At 37.5% G+C, this 23,603-nt stretch overlaps 1 protein-coding gene across 1 annotated transcript in view; it reads left to right on the forward strand.

Annotated features, from left to right (window-relative positions):
• Positions 1 to 23,603, forward strand: part of LOC107587195 (G protein-coupled receptor kinase 6-like) — a 54,564-nt gene that overhangs the window by 8,132 nt on the left and 22,829 nt on the right. Inside the window, exon 3 of the mRNA XM_016274861.1 lies at positions 19,518 to 19,630. Coding sequence (XP_016130347.1) covers positions 19,518 to 19,630 — 113 coding nt within the window. The remainder of the gene's footprint in view (positions 1 to 19,517; positions 19,631 to 23,603) is intronic.

The following is a 23,603-nucleotide window of genomic DNA, read 5'->3' on the forward strand; positions in this document are numbered from 1 at the left end:
TGTTCCAGTTCCTGCCAATATCCAGCAACTTCGCACAGCCATTGAAGAGGAGTGGACCAACATTCCACAGGCTACAATCATCAACTTGATCAAATCTATGCAAAGGAGATGTGTTGCACTGCGTGAGGCAAATGGTGGTCACACCAGATACTGACTGGTTTTCGGACCCCCCCGGACCCCCCCCAATACAGGAAAACTGCACATTTTAGAGTGGCCTTTTATTGTGGCCAGCCTAAGGCACACCTGTGCAATAATCATGCTGTCTAATCAGCATCTTGATATGCCACACCTGTGAGGTGGATGGATTATCTCGGCAAAGGAGAAGTGCTCACTAACAGATTTAGACAGATTTGTGAACAATATTTAAGAGAAATAGGCCTTTTGTGTACATAGAAAAAGTCTTAGATCTTTGAGTTCAGCTCATGAAAAATGGGGGCAAAAACAAAAGTGTTGCGTTTATAATTTTGTTCAGTGTATTTCTGCCATAATGTCTTCCAAGTTAAACCAAACTTTTATTTTGATGGGTTGCCATGAATACCGTTACATTTCTGTGTGATAGGATAGTTTTACTCAAATGAAACGGTCAAATGCTCATGAAGTGACTCTCAGAGCAGTTCTGGAGATGTTGTTCATGTATTTATGTCCTCATTTAGTGAGACGGCAGACGTTAATATCACTGCAAGCGTCACGCGCGCTTCAGTACAAGTAGTAAACAAAACCGCGCGTCTGCGCCATCCATTAACATATAGACACGCAGAATTCATATTTAAATACTAACACAACTCAATCAGGTTTCGCCGCCTCTTTTTTTTTTTTTTGCATATGCCTTGGACCGGAATTATTTAAATGAGGTGTGCATGTGTGTATTTCCTGAAGAAAACTCAAGACTGCAGTTGAGGCATTTGAGGGAGTTTAGAAACCGTGCTTAGTGATACAGAGAATAACTCTCTTTGGAGTAGACTTTGTTCTTTGTAAGTTTGCAAATCTTTTTTATGCACAAAAAGCAATATTACGAACTAAAGGTGTCTTGTAAAACTAACTAAAATGATGTAGAGTAGTATGGTGACATGCAAGGGAAATTGGCGAACAATACAGTGAGCGAAAAAAAAAATCAATAAACTCCAAGCCATATCTAAGGATGAGCAATTTTGACTTGGGAAACCAGTGGGCCACCACCCAGAATACTTTAGCAACTACATAGCAACCTGCTAAAAAAAACAAAAACACTGTGAACACGTTAGCATGCAGATAGAAAATAGCCTTGCAACCTCCCACAACACATTAGTTATTATTAAATAATTATTATTTTAAGAGGTCTTGCATTTGGGGATGAAAAACAGGAATTGCAATGTGGCCTAATGGGATTAATAAAACTTCAAAAGGCTATGATTGAATTAAAGGGGTGGTTGATTGCGATTTCACTTTTTTAACGTTAGTTAGTGTGTAATGTTGCTGTTTGAGCATAAACAATATCTGCAAAGTTACGAAGCTGAAAGTTCAATGCAAACGGAGATAACGTTATTTAAAATTCTGGCAGTTTAATGCAGTTGATTGACTACAACAAGTTTCTTCCCGGGTTCGTGACGTAACAAACCCAGATAAACCCCGCCCTCGGGAAAAGGCAGCAAAGGGGGTGATGCTGCGCTACTTTAGAGAAGAGGAAGAAAAAACTAGAGGTGCACGTAAAAATCTATTCATATATGAATCGTGATTCTGTCTTCCTACGATTCTAATGGATTCACAAGTTTCAAAATCAGTGTTCTAAAGCAGCGGTTCTCAATACTGTTCCTCGCTTTCCCCTGCTCTGCACACGCTCTGCATCTCTCTCTCTCTCTCTCTCTCTCATTCAGCTCCACAATGAACTGTTCCAATTATACACTTATTTTCACATAGCTATGAGAAGCATTAAACATGGATGCGTGTGCAGTTGCCGTACTGTATTAAAGCTTTAATCAGATAAAACCGTATATTAAAAGCTAACAAACAGTAGCATTTACAAATAACAGCATATCTAAAAGTATTAGACAACAAAAAACATAGGCCTACCATTAAAAGCCATGCTTGCACAGGTTCTGCACAATCCTCTTCAATAATATCATCTGCTTCTCAATCGGGCTCAAACTGATAAGCGATATTAATGACGCAGTTGTTTACAATACAACCAGAGCACATGCCGCTGAGGTGAGGGGCGGGACGATTAGACACGCACTAGAGGCAGTTTAGCCAATCACAACACATTGGGCTAGCTAGCCAATCAGAGCCCATCGCCTATTTCTGAGGGCGGGGCTTCATAAAAGCAGGAAATGATCAGCGCGTTTCTCAAAGAAGGGACAGAGCGGTGTGGCATATAGGTAAATTATGTGAAAAATAATGCGTTTTTTTTTTTAAACGAAGCATTAACACATGTTAGACTGCACCCCATAAACACAATCAAGCCTAGAAAAAAAACAGTGAACCACTCCTTTAAATAAATGTGAGTGCTGAGTAGGGCTGGGTATCGTTCAAAATTTTTCGATACCAATACCTTGACTTCGATACTGGTTCCTGAACGATAATTTTATCTAAAAAAAAAAAACTTTGGTTTTATTTTTCAGCTTGTTGATGTTTATACAAACTCAAAGACTCATCTCCTGAGCCACTGCACAAAGGAACAAAATGTAACCAACACAATAAATCAGTGCAAAATAGTTTTAATAAAGCTCAAATAGTCTTCAGTTTACACATCTGTTAGGCTACATTTACACTAGTTAGTGTTAGTTTTAAAACGCATAGCTCATACAGAATCATGATTTCTATTTTCCACTGATTTACTGATGAGCATTAGCAGCTTCCAGTGCTGTCTGCTTGTGTTCTCTCTTCCATGATCGCTGCGCTGACTCAGAGGTAATAACATATTTAATTTCAGCAACATTACATGGCCAAAACACACATTAGATTGCGTAAAAATGCGTAAAAAAAATGCGATGGTGGTTTAAAGTGAGTTTTGAGTAAAAGCGGAATATAAATCTTATTTATTGTCTTATGTAGCATGATGCTACAGTTTGCATGAATGGTCACATAACACGTGCTTTCGGTCGTGTAACGTTAGTATGAACGGACATCTGCGTATGATCGGAACTGCATGCAGCTCCCGCGCTACTCTATACTGGTGGTATTATAGTACCACGAGAGCTAAAGAGAGCAGACTGCTCCGTGCGCTTTCAAATCGCTCTCGCGGATGATCAATCTGCGCCGCGCCTCTTCTAGTCGAACACACCGGCAAGTGCTGCAGGCTTATTGGCTCACTGATGCTGATGAGATTAACCCCTTAGTTATCGAAATTTGGTACCGAACGACAAGATGTTTTTCGATACTCTATGGTATCGAGGCAATTCGGTCGGTGCCTAAAAAGTATCGAACTCGATACCCAGCCCTAGTGCTGAGCATTCAAAGTCAAAACAGGGTGCTGTTGCACATTTCACAGGCTTGGTGGTTAACAGCAGTTCACAATAAATGAATACTGCACATTTATGTAAAGCGATTGCTTACTGTAGATGGTTGTAAGAGTGCATATTTTATCTCCCTCATCATTTTGAATGAACAGCGGTTTTGCAGTTGAATGTGTGACCCAGCCTGTTTAACTAAGGTACTGAGATGATTTAGATTATATGGGTTTGATCTGTATGGACGTACAGTAAACTCTGCAGGTACCCTGTGAAAACTGGAGCTTTTAACGGCAGCTACAGTGACACAATGACTTTACCAATTGGTGATTGACTCTTTTATTTAGACGTATTTGGCCATATTGCACTTTTCAATTTCATCCATTCATATTATTACTAGTGAACCATCTTGGTCTTAGCACCTCAAAGGGTTGTTTCATTGTTACGATGATACTTTACTTGTGTAAATGAAAGTTGTGGCATTAAGTATCTTGATATTTGTGTGTTGGGACAGGGGGTGTTTTTTTTGCAATCAGTGTTGTCTCACATGCAGAGAATAGCATGCACATAGGTTCCCACACAAAAACACATTCCCATTTTCTTTAGTCTCTCTTGCTCCTTCCGAGGGTAGTATATTAGTCCAGCTGTTTTGCAATCACTTTAAATGTAATTTTTAGGGATGGGTACCGAAACCCGGTATTTAATCGGTCCCGGGGCTAAATTATGAAAGACCGGAGTATCAATAAGCTCTGACGTTAATGTTGATGTTTTATATTCATTTCATTAAATATTTATTTCACATTTCAGAATATAAAGCAATGTTAATTCAGCTCTTAATTTGTCATATGTCATATATATATTAGAGGTCGACCGATGTATCGGTTTTGCCGATTAAAGTATTGTTTCTTGTTAGAGTGTGTTAATTTTAATTTTAATAATAATTTTTATTATTATTATTACTACTACTACCACCACTACTACTACTACTACTACTACTACTACTATAATAATTGTATTTATTTCATTTTTATACTAAAACCTTAACGATACCCATTCCTAGTCATTTTGCAATATTGCCCAAAATTATGAAGTTATTATAAATGTAAACCGGGATGTTGAGAATGTAGGTTGGCCACAGAGTTTCATGGCTTCGTCAGCAACAAAGTACACGGGGTAAATGTGTGACTGTTGTTGAGGAGAGGAAACTGTGGCTGGGCCAGAAAGAGGAAGTTAACTCATTTTTTTATGTTAGTCACTTAACCCTTCTAAAAAAAAACTAAATAAAACAGTGAATTCTGCAGTTATCGTCTTTGATTTTACACCGGTAAATGAAAACTTCATATATTTTGGAGATGCGTTGTGAATTAAATTATTTAGACTTCAGATTTTTATTTGTATGTATGCCTTGTGACTAACTTTTGCTGAATCAGTTTCCTTTAGAAATCACATAGATATTCTTACCAAATCTACTGTTGCAATTTGCATCTGCATAAAACTGTTATGACTGTTAGGGTCATGATATTGATATTCTGGCACTGTAGATTTGTGTTTTTGACAGCTTAGATGTAGCAATGTCACTGGTAGAACAATGTTGTTGCAGGATGGTTGTGGAAGAAACCCGAGGTGTTACAAAACCACTCTTAACTTCCTGACCATTGCTGATGTGATCTTGAGTGTGTGCAATGCCAGGGAATGTGGTATTTCCCTCTGTTCTCAAACCAAAAACTTCTCCTCATATCTAAATAAAATAAGTAAAAATGCTCAGATAGGTACAGCAACTAGATGTGTTCACATTTTCTGTTAATGTTCTATAAATTTAAATGTTACATGGCTGTGCAAAAGTGTGTGATGATTCTAGGATGTTGTGTGTGGTTTACAGTGAGATGCATCTATATAAATAAATATTTTGGCATGTTTTTATGTATTTATTTATTTGTTTTATTAAATTTTTTTCTGGCAGATTAGCTCATCTTTTCTCAAAAAGCTGTGATTTGAGTTATTTATGTTTGTACCAGACAGTGTGGGATTTTATTATTTTATAAAAAATAATAAATCTTTATATTTTATCACCAGTGTGGGCTGTCAGAATGGCTGAAAAACTAAATTCGAATTTTGTACTTAAATATTATTATGAAATTATATTCAAATTTAAAAGGCGTAATTTCAGTTAGGGTGAAGAAACGCTTTTGGCTTCTCTCCTGAAGACACAAGAGGGTGCATCAAGCAAAATATAATGCACGTTTATTCAAAGCATAAGATAACACAACTTTTTATAGTTGCTTAAACAACTATAAACAAAACAGCATCATGTATGTATGCATAGTTTAATACAAAGGGCCGAATGCCAATCACAAAGAATACATTTTTCATTTAACAACATGAGATGCAGTGGAATGGGGAAAAACCCCTGCCATAAAGTCTTGAGATATGTTTTTTCAAAGTTGAACTTACATTAATTTTTACATGGCTTTCTAAACATGCGGCTCTCTTGTGCGAGACGCGAGTGCAACGGTGACAGATGTCCCTCTAGAAAATGCGATAAATATGCATTCTGTGTAAACGGCTTGGTTTCAGTTTTGACGTAAACAAGATCTTCTCCGCATTGATGTTCCCTTTTCCCGCAATATTTGTAATTAACAATGCAGCAGCACCGCATCTAGTGGCTTCAACTGGATAGGCTAACAAAAACATTATAATGCAACGACACTTACATCGTCATCGCATCTCGTGCGCCACTGATAAGGCAGCCTCCTTAACGCACACCTAAAATTTTAATGCAACATTTTTGCATTCGAATGTGGCTTTTTATTTTAAATTCGACAAATATTCGAAATTCACAATATCAGCCCTAGTGGGATGAGCTGCATTTTGAATTTGCCACATATAGTGTTAGAAGATTGTTCACAACCTAAGCACATGTGTAAGCAAAGCTGCAGTATTAGTGGGGTTTTCTTTGTAAATGCCACTAAAATCGTATACAGTAGATGTACACAGATGCAGAATTGAGTAATGGGGTTGGAGGTGGGGGGATTTAAAGTCCCTATTAGTTTAAATTCAATCATATAATTTCCTCTAAATTTGGGGCCTTATTTAACCTAATGTCACTAGATTCTGCTGATGAGATGTGGTTTAGATAGGAATCAGCTGTGAGCCGCCCAGGAGTATAACTCTGGGAAAACATTGATCCTTGATGTTGAAGAAAAGCTTCCTCTGTTTCCCATTATCCTATTGTATTAGCATAATACCTGACATAACCAGAGTTAACTGGTGAAACTGGTTCAAAAGGAAACAGTCCTAATAATATTAACCGACTTCACTTGGGCAGGAAGTGAAACACTTGTGTGTGTGTGCACTCTGCCCATCGTACATCTCAATGCCATTCTCACGTCATGCTCACTTACTTCCTGTTTCCTTTGTTATAATTACTGTCTCAAGCTATTCCAACAAGTTTTTTTATTATTATAATTATTACAAAGACCAATACCATTACACTTCTGTGAAAAATCCCATTTCCCATATAACAGTGGTGCCTCTTAAGTGTAATGAGAATCACACTGGCTTCGCCTTAGGTGTCTGAAGACGGAAACCTCAAACGGAGGTCCAAACAATATAAACATTGAAAATGCTCAAATGGATGCTTAAAAGAGCTCAAGACATAAAGGACCGCTTTAGGCATCTCTGATTATTTTAAACCTTTCACGCCTGCGGTGTTCCCATCCCATTTAATGTGCTCATTCAATAATACCCCTCTTCATCTTTTTACATTTTGAACACGTCATATCTTGTCACATTGCTCCTAGGGAGGCTGAAGATCAGTCCATTCGATTTTTCTCCACTTTGTCAGCAGTGTTATATAAAAATGTTCCTTATGAACAAGCCTGTGCCTAAATAACTCTGCTTTCTCTTACAGTTTTTATGTTTGATGAATGTGCCTCACGGTAAATTGTGCTAAAGTACATGATGTACATTCATATCCCAAATATGTCAAAACAACCTCATAAAACAAAATATCATCACTGACAATTATTATCATGGAGAGCCAGTCATTTGTTTACTGTTTCACCGACTCATAAGAATTGAATTGAACCCATTTTGCTTTATGTAGTATTCATAGTGCTCACTGTTTTAAAGAAAAAATGGTTGTCTTGTTAGTCTTTTCTGAAAATATTAAGAACTTGCATGGCATTTGAAACCACTTTAGTTTTCAGGATTATGTCATCTAGGCTAGATAGGCGGCAAAAACTAGTTTGACACCCCTGGTCTACATCATGCAGGCATGTTTTAAAAAAATATTATTATTATTACAAAATTTTTTTGGGCTAAATTAGTGTCATACACTAATGTAAGCTCACACATGATTAAAACAGCAATTGTAATATTATTATAGATGATACGTATCACACAAGAGAAATGTTTAATTTGATCACTTGTAGCTTTTGTTATATAGTATGATGTGACCACATTTATTGTCATATACATTTTAAAATGCTCTCAAGGGTGAATTTGATCTTCATAATTATATGACTCAATTCCTGAAACTAAATTTTCTTTTAGTTTCAGGAAATTTCCTCTCCACAATCAGCTGCAAACTACTAGTATTCAGGTCTGGCTCCATTCAATGCTCATTTTCATGATACAATCCTCAAGGATAAAAACAAGTCCTACTGTACTTTCTTTTTTGTGTTTCACATATAAAGATATTATTATGGAAGTAAAATGGTGTGACTAATTGTTGGATTCTTCTGAAATGTTTTAAATGGCAATCACAATAATATATAAACATGAATGAATAGTGCAGATTGATACAAAGATTAACTACCATTTTTCACATCTTTACACAAGACAGTGTTTCCAAGTTTGTACAGTCTTGTCTAATTGTTGTGCTTGAAATCCATTGGTATTCTCTTAAAAAAGCCTTGGGAATTTTTTGCCCTGTTGTGTGTCAAATTGTGATGACAGACCCAAAGGGAATTGAGAAAACATGTCTGCAATGTCTTTTGTCAAAGGTCATGTTTGAATTGTTTATATGAGAATGCGTCTATTTTATTGCCATTGATTCAAAAGTTTAGAGGTGTCTACATGACATTTCAGACCTGACTTCAGCAGATTTTCAGATGTTTTAAAGCACAGTCGCTTGGTCTGGCACCTCAGGAAGCTCTCAGTTTCCGTGTTTAAATGCAAGGAACCAAAAAAAAACAACCTCCATTGCAAATGACAACATGCCTAGAAGCACACTCTAATCCACCCAGACATCTTCGGTTTTTCTTTCTCTTCACACAGTCCTCTGTTACCAGACTGGAAGGCTAACTGATTTTCACTTTTGACAAAAACAAACCGGCTCAACATGCATCCATGCCAAGGCATATATTCCAAACAGTCGTTATGGGGGGGGCCATGGTTTCAAATAAAAACAAAAAAATTACAAGCTATAACACAAATAAATACAATAGAACAAGAACAGTAAGTGATTTTTGGCTCTTTTTTATTATTATTATTTTATTTTTTTTGGGATGTTTGATAAAAATAAAACAGACAGTGGCTATATTAGGCTGTTGTCACTTTAACACCTAATTCAAACATCAAATACACTGAGACGCATATGATTTTCTCCTAACTGTTTACATTCACTTAAGACATAACTGACTGTGTTTACAAGGATACTGGCCAAAACAAGCATTTTAATGTTATTTTGCGCAAAAGGCACAAAAGATAACTCAATTCTGCATTTGAGCACTGCCAAAGAGGCGACTTTCTGTGTGTGCATTTTTGGTGTGTGCACACTGAAAACCGTTTATCAGCCATTGCGTGAATAATGAATTGACTCTTTGCATTTTCTTGCACTTGAATGGTTCAAAATTGCTTCAATATTTAAATTAAGACTTTATTCACATGCAAATGCTAAACTTTTGAGATAATTCTGTCCTGAGTGTCTTTCATGTTGTCCCCGCCCCGGGCAATCTTTATGGTTAAGACCTGATTTTTACATTTTTGTCCAGATGTTAAAAGTTTCTTGCATCAAGAAAGGCTAGACTGTAATTGATGGATTCTTCTGTTTTAAATAGCAATCACAATAATATATAAACATGAATGAACACAGATGGAATTTACCTAATAGTTTTTTCTCTCTCTCTCTGACCAATAGAATGAAACAGGCTGTTTTTGCTATAGTTACTCTAGAAAAATCATGAGTGCACAATAATTTTATAAAATCATAAACTTTTAGTGAAAAAAAAAAAACATTATTTAGTGGGGATCAAATAAAAGTGAATAAGTGTAGGACTAAATCTGGTACACATTGCTCTTTGTATTGTTGTAAAATACATTCATGAAAAACAAGTAATATATTTATATATAAATATATACTACAGTAGTCAACATTTGAAGTGGATCAAAACCTTTCATCAAAGTTGTCCTAAAACCAAAACAATACCCCTTCTTGTCTTAGGACAATTTTGATGAACTTTTTGATCCACTTCAAATGTTGAATATACTGTATAAATTAAAAGACATTTATTTTAAATATATAGCAGAGTAATGAGGCAGCAACATATGATAGATATGATGAACAAGAAAGGTTATTAATAATCTTTCATTGTGCAAAAGAATTATGATTCTAAAGTCTCCAAATACAGAGCGGCTCAAAGCGCTTATACGCTTCCCGTGCACAGAATGGTGCGCTTGAAGCAACACGGAGTCACAGCGTGCAGCACTCTGCATAGAGAAGTTCAAAGCACAAAGTGAAGAGATATTGATGCGTAGTGTATTAAATATGTGCGTTAGTTTGAGCTTTTTCTATTAACAGTTTTAAATTTCAGTTACTGTGCTCGTGACGAACAATTCATAGTGCTCTCTACTCCAGTCTTGTGGTCTAACCAGATATCCGGTAGAAATTTACACGATTTACAAAGCATTTTCGGTTTCAGTTTTCGGCCAAGTGCATCCAGAATTTTTGGTTTCCGTTTCGGCCCAGAATTTTCATTTCAGTGCATCCCTAGATGTAAGACTATATGTTTTATTTAATGTAATTTAAATCTAACAGTAATTTACTTTCAAATGCCCCAATTGCTGAAGGGTCTGCACAACTTTTTAGTACAATTTCAAGTTGCACTGTTCAAAATACCTGTAGTAGCACAGCAGTGCATACCTGTTTACATTTAATTAAGGTGGACTAGATTAGACTGTAATACAAATAGTTGAGTTTGCCAGGTGCATACAAAATTTATGACAGGTTTTCATGAAAGTGTTGGTCAGTTTGTCTGCTTGACAATCCCATTGTGCACTGCAACAATAAAACTGAAGTGAGATAAACAAACTGAGAAATGTTTCGTTTTAGTTAAAACAGATGTTGTCAAAGTTTTCCTTTGGGGACATAATTTGAAGTTGGAAAAAGGTAATAAATTGCAATATAAATCGCAGAATATCGCAATATATTTAAAATCGCAATAATATTGTATCGTGACACAAGTATCGTGATAATATCGTACCGTGAGGCCTCTGGTGATTCCCACCCCTATAAACCCCCCAAATCAATATTGAGGATTTTCTTCCAATAGTTCGTGCATCATGAACAGTGAGTGATCTGCCTGCTACGGTATTTTTCTCTGTGCGTCTATCTTCAGCGTCTCTGGCCTGTGTTAACGGGCGTTTACAGACTTCATATTTTCACATAAATGACATTTTGGAAAACGATTGCATTGCAATGAAGTTTGTGCAAGTCTAGAACAGAGACGAGTTGCTTGCAATAAGACAAAAAATGGCCGGTTGCCGATCACGTAAGTTCCAGGGGAAGCAAGCTCCTTAAGTTCGGCCATCCTACACACACGTGACTGACCGCTCGCTCGCACCAACAGGAGGAGGAGGGTCATGTTACTCTCTACACTGCACTCAACCTGAGGGATTCCTACACATTCAGTCTTTGAGGAGACATGAAAAACAGTGCATACCGCAGGAAACGGTATAACGGAAAATATTAGCGGTTTTAAAACCGTGAAATTTTCAAATCGCGGTATACCTTGAAACCGGTAATTGGCCCATGCCTAGTCTATAACTAACTAGCAGGGTCAATCAGAGCAAACACAGCAAGTGAGCACAAGGCTGATGCAAGAAGTGATGAAGGAGGCTTTTATAGGCAGCTAGGAGTCAGCTGACCAGGCAGGGCGTGGCACCAGTTAGTCTGCAGGAACCAATCGGTCTTCTTCCTGGACAGGAGACACAAACACCTCCCAAAACAAAAGAAAACACAGAAATAGAACAAAAGGGACGTAACACAGCAACTGCAAAACATGCTAGCAACATTTAGCTAACTGTTAAAACGTGCTATTAATGGCATGAAACTGAAAGTTGTTGTAACTCAAACATTCATTGTCCAATCCATCCCAAATTTAACAAGTTTGAGGTCTGTTGACGACAGGAAATGGCATGTTTTACAAAAACTCAAACAAGCAATGTCAAATCTTTGATGCACTCTGGGACGGATCGGCAGCCTCCCCCTAATTATCACCATCACCCCCGTCCCTGAATCGGCGCCCTACACCAGGCTCCTGATAGGAGTGGGTTTGTGAGAGAGGAGGGGCGCAGAAACAGCCAGGTCTTGACAGCATGTGATGAGACACACCGGAAGTGAATGGAGCCTCATCACCATGCTGTTAAAAGCTGAGCGAGCCTCTCCTCGAGAAACAATTCGCAAAATTTCCTTGGTTTAATTAGCACAGCAGTATGCAACTTAGTTCTCTACCATGACACATTTCAATATTCAATGAGTAAAAATGTAGGGTAGCATTTAATTTAATCCGCAATTTATTGGATTGGAGAAGTCATTTTAGGCGTTGTATTTTGATTACAAAGACAATTTTTGAATAACATGCAGTGATGAATTGTGTAATAATACATTAAATTTAATTTCGATTTCATGTTTACTTTAAAGAGAAGTTCACTGTGATTCTCTCTTTCCCATCTCTTAACTCATTTGTCCGTTCACTATCAGGTCATGATACCCTTCTGAGAATTAACAGTGTGACAAAGCGAGACACTCTTCCAGATGCAAATCTCTCCATCTCTTCCAGTTACTTTGTATACTCAAAGGACGCCTTGTGACCATATGAATGAAACCATGTTGTTGCTCATTTAATCATTTCCATAAAATGTGCATGGGGGTCAAACCTGGTTTGTTTCTAAGGTTTTTAGTGTTGTTGTATAGTAGTGTTTGGTGATATGCTCCATATTCAAATTGTCCTATCGTCAGCCCGTGAGATCGCCGATACACAATATTGTCATGCTAATTTATTTAATTATTTACTTAGATTTATAGCCGGAGAGTGAACCAACTCCAGGGTAAGGCTAAAAGCAGCCTAATGTTAGTGAAATCTATTAACTACACATTATATATTTTTAGTGAAGTAGCATATAGATGTCACGTCATAAAATATTTTTAATATGACTGAATTTGTTTTAACATAATTTAATAGAAACATCATAAGTTACTAATTATAATGCTTACATTACCACAGTTATTCATACAGCAGCTACAGAAAATCTGAATATCAAAACTCCGGTGATTCAGCGAAGACTAATCTGCATGCCTCTGATTGGCCGCTACATTCATAAACTCAACGGAATCGTGTGTGATTGGTTATAACGTGCAACACTGTAAAAACGCAGAAAAAGAAATGTGATGGAACAAGTAAGCCCTAATATTAATTATATAAAAATACTAGCCTGATAATAGCAATAATAATAATAATCGTCTTGCTATCGTCAAAGACATCAGCCTCAGGCGATATCTCTGACTATCGTCGATACACAATACTGTCGTCCATTGGCACAACCCTATTGTATAGTTAAAGACCACCCCAGGGAAATGGGAGGAGAGGAAGAAAAATGCGGCCCCATTTCATGATCAATTATTAATACTATATAATCACTCTGTTTTCTGGCTACAACCGAGGCAATTTGAAACTCAACAGAAAAGCTTCAATGAGGAAACTGTTGACATAAACCACTGAGCAAAATCATGCACTTTTATTGTGTGACAAAATGCCATTCAAATGTTGAATATACTGTATAAATTAAAAGACATTTATTTTAAATATATAGCAGAGTAATGAGGCAGCAACATATGATAGATATGATGAACAAGAAAGGTTATTAATAATCTTTCATTGTGCAAAAGAATTATGATTCTAAAGTCTCCAAATACAGAGCGGCTCAAAGCGCTTATACGCTTCCCGTGCACAGAATGGTGCGCTTGAAGCAACACGGAGTCACAGCGTGCAGCACTCTGCATAGAGAAGTTCAAAGCACAAAGTGAAGAGATATTGATGCGTAGTGTATTAAATATGTGCGTTAGTTTGAGCTTTTTCTATTAACAGTTTTAAATTTCAGTTACTGTGCTCGTGACGAACAATTCATAGTGCTCTCTACTCCAGTCTTGTGGTCTAACCAGATATCCGGTAGAAATTTACACGATTTACAAAGCATTTTCGGTTTCAGTTTTCGGCCAAGTGCATCCAGAATTTTTGGTTTCCGTTTCGGCCCAGAATTTTCATTTCAGTGCATCCCTAGATGTAAGACTATATGTTTTATTTAATGTAATTTAAATCTAACAGTAATTTACTTTCAAATGCCCCAATTGCTGAAGGGTCTGCACAACTTTTTAGTACAATTTCAAGTTGCACTGTTCAAAATACCTGTAGTAGCACAGCAGTGCATACCTCTAAAGAGTGTTATTTTTAAATGACTGGGTAAAAAAATTTTTTTTAAATCCTGCTGAACACAATATATTTTGTTTTTGAGCAACAAAGAATATTAGGAACATTAGAATTGGTTTATTTTTTCTTTGATTGGTTTCCTAAAAAGGAAGAAAAATAAAGACTGACATCTTAATTTAACCTAAATCTGTAATTACAGTTATATAATTCATACACAATTTGATTTAATAATAACCCAATTTGAACCAAAAACAGAATGTTCTGACTAGCTTTGTGAAATTATACTACATGCCGAAACGAAGCAAACAGCAGATGCCGAAAGAAAATACCACGTAAACTCTTCTGAAGACAGTCAGTTCCCCTCGAAAAACATTCATATAAACCCCCCAAATCAATATTGAGGATTTTCTTCCAATAGTTCGTGCATCATGAACAGTGAGTGATCTGCCTGCTACGGTATTTTTCTCTGTGCGTCTATCTTCAGCGTCTCTGGCCTGTGTTAACGGGCGTTTACAGACTTCATATTTTCACATAAATGACATTTTGGAAAACGATTGCATTGCAATGAAGTTTGTGCAAGTCTAGAACAGAGACGAGTTGCTTGCAATAAGACAAAAAATGGCCGGTTGCCGATCACGTAAGTTCCAGGGGAAGCAAGCTCCTTAAGTTCGGCCATCCTACACACACGTGACTGACCGCTCGCTCGCACCAACAGGAGGAGGAGGGTCATGTTACTCTCTACACTGCACTCAACCTGAGGGATTCCTACACATTCAGTCTTTGAGGAGACATGAAAAACAGTGCATACCGCAGGAAACGGTATAACGGAAAATATTAGCGGTTTTAAAACCGTGAAATTTTCAAATCGCGGTATACCTTGAAACCGGTAATTGGCCCATGCCTAGTCTATAACTAACTAGCAGGGTCAATCAGAGCAAACACAGCAAGTGAGCACAAGGCTGATGCAAGAAGTGATGAAGGAGGCTTTTATAGGCAGCTAGGAGTCAGCTGACCAGGCAGGGCGTGGCACCAGTTAGTCTGCAGGAACCAATCGGTCTTCTTCCTGGACAGGAGACACAAACACCTCCCAAAACAAAAGAAAACACAGAAATAGAACAAAAGGGACGTAACACAGCAACTGCAAAACATGCTAGCAACATTTAGCTAACTGTTAAAACGTGCTATTAATGGCATGAAACTGAAAGTTGTTGTAACTCAAACATTCATTGTCCAATCCATCCCAAATTTAACAAGTTTGAGGTCTGTTGACGACAGGAAATGGCATGTTTTACAAAAACTCAAACAAGCAATGTCAAATCTTTGATGCACTCTGGGACGGATCGGCAGCCTCCCCCTAATTATCACCATCACCCCCGTCCCTGAATCGGCGCCCTACACCAGGCTCCTGATAGGAGTGGGTTTGTGAGAGAGGAGGGGCGCAGAAACAGCCAGGTCTTGACAGCATGTGATGAGACACACCGGAAGTGAATGGAGCCTCATCACCATGCTGTTAAAAGCTGAGCGAGCCTCTCCTCGAGAAACAATTCGCAAAATTTCCTTGGTTTAATTAGCACAGCAGTATGCAACTTAGTTCTCTACCATGACACATTTCAATATTCAATGAGTAAAAATGTAGGGTAGCATTTAATTTAATCCGCAATTTATTGGATTGGAGAAGTCATTTTAGGCGTTGTATTTTGATTACAAAGACAATTTTTGAATAACATGCAGTGATGAATTGTGTAATAATACATTAAATTTAATTTCGATTTCATGTTTACTTTAAAGAGAAGTTCACTGTGATTCTCTCTTTCCCATCTCTTAACTCATTTGTCCGTTCACTATCAGGTCATGATACCCTTCTGAGAATTAACAGTGTGACAAAGCGAGACACTCTTCCAGATGCAAATCTCTCCATCTCTTCCAGTTACTTTGTATACTCAAAGGACGCCTTGTGACCATATGAATGAAACCATGTTGTTGCTCATTTAATCATTTCCATAAAATGTGCATGGGGGTCAAACCTGGTTTGTTTCTAAGGTTTTTAGTGTTGTTGTATAGTAGTGTTTGGTGATATGCTCCATATTCAAATTGTCCTATCGTCAGCCCGTGAGATCGCCGATACACAATATTGTCATGCTAATTTATTTAATTATTTACTTAGATTTATAGCCGGAGAGTGAACCAACTCCAGGGTAAGGCTAAAAGCAGCCTAATGTTAGTGAAATCTATTAACTACACATTATATATTTTTAGTGAAGTAGCATATAGATGTCACGTCATAAAATATTTTTAATATGACTGAATTTGTTTTAACATAATTTAATAGAAACATCATAAGTTACTAATTATAATGCTTACATTACCACAGTTATTCATACAGCAGCTACAGAAAATCTGAATATCAAAACTCCGGTGATTCAGCGAAGACTAATCTGCATGCCTCTGATTGGCCGCTACATTCATAAACTCAACGGAATCGTGTGTGATTGGTTATAACGTGCAACACTGTAAAAACGCAGAAAAAGAAATGTGATGGAACAAGTAAGCCCTAATATTAATTATATAAAAATACTAGCCTGATAATAGCAATAATAATAATAATCGTCTTGCTATCGTCAAAGACATCAGCCTCAGGCGATATCTCTGACTATCGTCGATACACAATACTGTCGTCCATTGGCACAACCCTATTGTATAGTTAAAGACCACCCCAGGGAAATGGGAGGAGAGGAAGAAAAATGCGGCCCCATTTCATGATCAATTATTAATACTATATAATCACTCTGTTTTCTGGCTACAACCGAGGCAATTTGAAACTCAACAGAAAAGCTTCAATGAGGAAACTGTTGACATAAACCACTGAGCAAAATCATGCACTTTTATTGTGTGACAAAATGCCATTTTATGATATCAAACTGTATGACAATCAAATACAGTGGCTCCAAAAGGTATTTTTGTATTGGTGTCACAATTAAAATTGGCACAGTATAGTGAAATATCAAAACAAACCACAATTATTTTTTAAAGCATACAGGCCAAACTCACTTTTCAATTAAAAAAAATTCACAAAATGAAATTTGTTAGGCGCTTTTAAAATATGAAGATGTATAAGATATAAGATTTCATCCTTGATATCATTCAGAAAGTGCAGCCTGTGTGCTATAATCCAGTAACCTCTCATGTAGCTCTAAAATCTCATATGTGTTTGCTTACATTCAAAAATGGCAAATAATGCTACATGGTATTTGTTGTCATGTGTGTTTCAAATTTATGTGAAAGTATGAAGCTATAGGAGCAAAGGGCAACATTTTCAGTGATTAATGTCCTAAATTTAAGTCACAAAGCTGTAATATGGCCTCAGAAGCTTTGAAATATAGCATACAAATTGTTTTATGGTGCTTTTTGTCATTTGACAGTCCTCAGTCACTTAATTACATAAATTGGAATAGAGTTGTGCAAAAATTCTACAAAATATCTTTTTTGTAAAATAAATAAATAAATTGTTTGGAACGACATGAGGGTTAGTAAATGAGAATCTCTTTCCTAAGGTAGTAAGCTGGCCACCACTAATTTTCAACAGTAAAGCTGAAGACAAAAATTTCTCTGAAGAGATCTCATCTTCTCTAAATAAAAGAAGCATATATCAACAGCAGTAATGCTGATTGTTATCTGCACTTTGCAGTACAGATTTGCACTTTTTGCCAGCAGCATTATGAAGTAGCTGTAATCTCTCCATGTATTTATGCAGCATTGCTATCAATACCAGCCTCCTACACACTGCCTCTATATCGCTGCAGGTCCACACACTACCAATTGCCTCTGTGTAAATCCTACTGTCTCTTTGCATATACCTGAGCAGCAAATGCAAATCTCAGCCACTGGCCACTGCCTTCCCCCTCGGTTCACTTCAATGCATTCTCTCTTTATAATCGCACTCATTTCAACCACTTCATCAGGTGTGTGGCTCACCGGCCTCGTTACTGCAAGGCAATTGCATGTCAGGCTATACTTCCTCAAATTGACAGAACTCTCAATCAGGACAATTAATCCGCCGACATTTGGCCATTTTGAGTTTATTGACTTTTATTGATTTTAATATTTTTTTAATAATTAATTTTTATTAAAATAAATTACTTTTTTAATTTAACTTAAAATTAAATATGTATGCAAATAATAAAACTTTGGCACACTGAGCACATTTTCAATGCTTAGTGTTCAATGATTTCTCAGTTCTCAATCATTTCTGCATATTGTTGAGCCTGCGTATTTTATGAAAATATTAATACATTTCAGTGTTTGATTTTTATGGACATTTTTGTTTACTTAGTTTAATCTAAACCATTTTGGCACTGTGCTGGGTCACCGCTTCAAGTTCAGTGTAAAATGGGTCTCAAACTGCAAATCTGCTGTTCTAGATATCAGTATCTGGCGTTGCAAAACTCAGTTCCCCACTACTCTGGATGCAATTACTGTGCATTTTAATTTGGCTTAAAACGGAACAGATTTACCAATCCTGGGGTGTGCCTTTAATATTTTCAGGATGTTGTCGATGGTAGTGGTCGACCGATATTGTTTTTTTGACTGTAGAAGCAGCACTCAGTATTCTGGGAAGTTTGTGTGCATTGGGAATCATATTTTTTCTAATAAAGCCAAGGTAACACTAATTTTACATACAGCACACAGTGAAAATGACATAAATATGACAGTGGGCAAATGCATAGAGCGCAGCATAATTTGAAATCAAGAGTTTATGATCGCGCGTCTTCAGTGAAGCTGAACTCTCCTCCTGTCCGCATTCAGTTCGCACGGACCGACCATCACGCACAGAACACGCGATCATGCAGGATACAAATGCACAATTCACACGATCTCACTGCTGGATCCGACTAAGTTTGTGAAATTAAATGTTCATTATTCATTCAAAGATTTGTTTATATGATATAAATGCGTATTTGCTGAATGCTGACGGCAAACGAGAAAGACTTCTATCCGTATTAGACAGAACTGTTAACGATGACCGCGAACAAGAGGGAGAATGTGAGCACTGTATGCTCAGGCGCTGCCTTTCTCAGCGCCGTCAAAATTTTTGCCTCAAACGCATCGGCCAAACAGAAAAACTTATATATATCGGCCTTGGCAATATATCGGTCGACCACTAGTCGATGGTATTGTCCATTTCGTTATGGTCAACTATGGTTTTGTCTCTTCAGTTTCCTTTCCAAAGCGAGAAGAAAGGAAAGTGCTATTGATTTTTGTTGTATTCATCGATTGTCTCAAATGATATTTACTCATTTTCTGTCTGTGTGTGTGTGCGTGTACATGCATGCTTAACTCCACCTTTTCAAAGCCCTTAGTCACTGTGTTTCATGTTGTTCTATTTCCACAGAGAAAGACTACAACAGCCTTTGTGAGAGGCAGCCAATCGGACGCTTGCTATTCCGGCAGTTCTGCGACACCAGGCCAGAGTTGAGGTGCTGTGTCAAATTTTTGGATGCTGTGGTGAGAAGCAGACCACTAATTATTCTTCACTTTAAAGACAAAACATGTTTGTTTCTACTCTTTACAAACAACCCGCCTTGCATACAGTGAAAGTTGAGGGTAATTCTGGAGCAATTTCCAAACTATAGGAATAACCTTAACCCTACGTTACACATAACGTACTGTGAGGTCATTGTGGGCTTATGTAGACATATGAAGGATTTTAAAACTTAATTAAAAAAGTTTCTAATTGAGTGGAACAGCTCTGGCTATGGAAGTAGCCTTCCAGGGATGTTCACACCGAGGACGATAACTGTAACTATAAGGCCACTATAAGGCCACGTCCACCAAAGTGTTTTTAGCCAGCTGAAAACGCCAGGCACTCTGCTGAAAATGCCCAGCTGTGAGAGCATGAGAGCACAGCATTTTTTCAGGTGCGGCGCTGTGGTTGCTATGATATGAAATATCCACTGAAGTAATATGGCAGACGCATTGCGAATGAAATGTTTTTCCAAGAATTATTTTTCATAATAATAATATGGTAGTCCGGCAATTCCATCTGGTAAAGAAATACTCAGAGACGAGCAATATTAACTTCTCTTTTGCTGTTCAGTCGTAGTACAAGCAGGTGTGACGGTTGGTGGGTATTAGTCCCGCCCCTCCTCCACTGTGATTGGTCAGATGACTAAAAAGTGACAGTGATGAGCATGGCATTTTACACAAAGTTGAACATTCTTCAACTCTCGGCGCCAAGAAAAAGCGTGAAAATACGCCAGCCTCGGAAAAAAATGCTTTGGTGAACACGCGGCCTAAAGCTTTAATAATAATTTTTATTTTATGAGAATAGGGTACACAATACAGCTGTAACGATAACGTCACAGAGGAACAACATTTTTTGCAGTCACTTTCAGAGCTGATGAACGATAAAAACATTAACAGTCAATCAGAATCCACCTGATATGAAAGAGCTTGAGCATTTAAAGAAACAGACACCATAAATGAAGCGAGCTTTAGTAATAAACATTATTGGTATCGTTATCATCTGTAAGCGTGGACGCTAATGTAGTTAATGTTACAGATGCCTTTATACTTATCGTTCTTGGTGTGAATGTGCCAAGCTGGTAAAATGTCAAAGTTAACCGGCAGAATTCATAACCAAATATCACAGAAAACCAAATGTTAGGCATAAAATGCATGTATATAGTCAAAAATATTGTGCTGACCCAATGAAGAAAGTCACATTTTAATAATGTGTAAAATAAGCGGTCGTTTCAGTTAAGCAGTTTTGTGTAAATCTCAGTCGGTGCAAATTGTATTGGCATTACGTTGACCATTATGCCACCCTAATCTCCTTTATTTTATTTATTTATATAGTTTTAACAATACAGATTGTGTCAAAGCACTTTACAGTATTAAATAGGAAAATAGTGTGTCGATAATGCAAAATGACAATAGTAAACACTCAATTTTCAGTTAAAGGCAGTTCATCATTGAATTCAGTGATGTCATCATCCAGCTCAGTTCAGTTTAAATAGTATCTGTGCAATCAAGTCGACGATATCGCTGGATATTAAGTGTCCCCAACTAAGCAAGGCAGAGGCGACAGCGGCAAGGAACCAAAACTCCATTGGTGACAGAATGGAGAAAAAACCTTGGGAGAAACCAGGCTCAGTCGGGGGGCCAGTTCTCCTCTTGCCAGATGAAACCAGCAGTTCAATTCCAGGTTGCAGCAAAGTCACATTCTGTCCCGGTGGCCGTCTAGGAGATAAGGTCTTCACAGGGGATCTGTCTCTGGGGCTCATCTAGTTGTCCTGATCTCCACTGACATTTAGGGCTGTACAGGTCATCTCTAGGTGCTGATCCACCATCTGGTCTGAATACGTACTGGATCCGGGTAACTGCAGTGACCATCTGGGCTGGTTATGGACTGGATCTGGTGGCTATGGTGACCTCGGAATAGGAAAGAAACAGACTAATATTAGCGTAGATGCCATTCTTCTAACGATGTAGCAAGTACATCAGGTGTTATGGGAAGTGTTCCCGGTTGTCATAATTAATGCAGCCTAAAAATCCTATAACGGATTTGAATATTAGAAATGTGTTAGTGTGTTATGTGTAAGTCAGGTTAAAGAGATGGGTCTTTAAATTAGATTTAAACTGACAGTGTATCTGCCTCCCGAACGGTGTTAGGTAGGTTATTCCAGAGTTTGGGTGCTAAATAGGCAAAGAATCTGCCACCTGCAGTTGATTTTGATATTCTAGGTATTATCAAATTGCCAGAGTTTTGAGAACGCAGTGGACGTGGAGGACTATAATGCAATAAGAGCTTGTTCAAATACTGAGGTGCTAAACCATTCAGGGCTTTATAAGTAATAAGCAAGATTTTAAAATCTATATGATGTTTAATAGAGAGCCAGTGAAATGTTGACAGAACCGGGCTAATATGGTCATACTTCCTGGTTCTAGTAAGAACTCTAGCTGCTGCATTTTGGACCAGCTGGAGTATGTTTATTAAGCGTGCAGAACAACCATCCAATAAAGCATTACAATAATCTAAACTTGAGGTCATGAACGCATGAATTAACATTTCTGCATTTGACAATGAGAGCGTAGGTCGTAATTTAGATATATTTTTGAGATGGAAAAATGCAGTTTTACAAATGCTAGAAACGTGGCTTTCAAAGGAAATATTGCTATCAAGTAGCACACCTAGGCAGTGTTAATTTTGACAGGCATTTTGATTTAGTCTTTATCTTGAGACGAAAATGCTTAATAGTCACATTTTAGTCATTTGAGTCTTTCATAGTTTTAGTCTAGTTTTAGTTGACGAAAAGTCATTGCATTTTTGTCAACTTTTAGTCATTACTTTTTTAGTCAAGCTGCAGTTACCAACATTTATTTTGGTGGCTATTTTATATGTAGTCTTCAAACAAAAATAGTCATTAATTCTCTCTTTAGACCAAATCAATTAAGCTTACGAGAAATTTGAATCAAGTAAAAGACTAGCTCACAGTCTATGGACTTAGACCAGATATGCGAATGCCACTTATCCGATTGCAATCTAATGACAGGGACGCACATTTTTAAGGACAAGACAGTAGCCTGTAGGATGTATTTTGAATGTCCGGTAGTCCTCAAATAACATTATAGTCCCGTCTCGTCTTGTTAACGAAGACGCGGCATAAATTTCGTCATCGTTTTTATCATCAGATATTAGTTTTAGCTCGTCAACGTCTCGTCTTTGTCACAGAAAAAAATGTTCGTTAACGTTTTCGTCGTCGTCTTCGTTAACGAAATTAACATTGCACCTAGGTTCCTAACTGATGACGAAGAATTGACAGAGCAGCCATCGAGGCTTAGACAGTGTTCTAGGTTATTACATGCAGAGGTTTTGGGTCCGATAATTAACACCTCTGTTTTTTTCAGAATTTAGCAGTAAGAAATTACTCGTCATCCAGTTTTTTTATATCGACTATGCATTCCGTTAGTTTTTCAAATTGGTATGTTTCGCCGGGCCACGAAGAAATATAGAGCTGAGTGTCATCAGCATAACAGTGAAAGCTAACACCGTGTTCCAATATCTCCCAGGGATAACATGTAAAGCGTGAAAAGTAACGGCCCTAGTACTGAGCCTTGAGGTACTCCATACTGCACTTGTGATCGATATGATACCTCTTCATTCACTGCTACGATTTGATGGCAGTCAGATAAGTATGATTTGAACCATGCTAATGCACTTCCACTAATGCCAACAAAGTTTTCTAGTCTATTCAAAAGAATGTTTTTGACAGAAAAAGGAGATTCGAGATCGGTTTGTAATTAACTAGTTCTTTAGGGTCAAGTTGTGTTTTTTTAATGAGAGGCTTAATAACAGCCAGTTTGAAGGTTTTGGGGACATATCCTAATGAAAATGACGAATTAATAATAGTCAGAAGAGGACCTATGATTTCTGGAAGCACCACTTTTAGGAGCTTAGATGGAATAGGGTCTAAAA

This window comes from Sinocyclocheilus grahami, unplaced genomic scaffold, assembly GCF_001515645.1.
Source record: "Sinocyclocheilus grahami isolate Dianchi unplaced genomic scaffold, SAMN03320097.WGS_v1.1 scaffold91.1, whole genome shotgun sequence".
Classification (NCBI taxonomy): domain Eukaryota; kingdom Metazoa; phylum Chordata; class Actinopteri; order Cypriniformes; family Cyprinidae; genus Sinocyclocheilus; species Sinocyclocheilus grahami.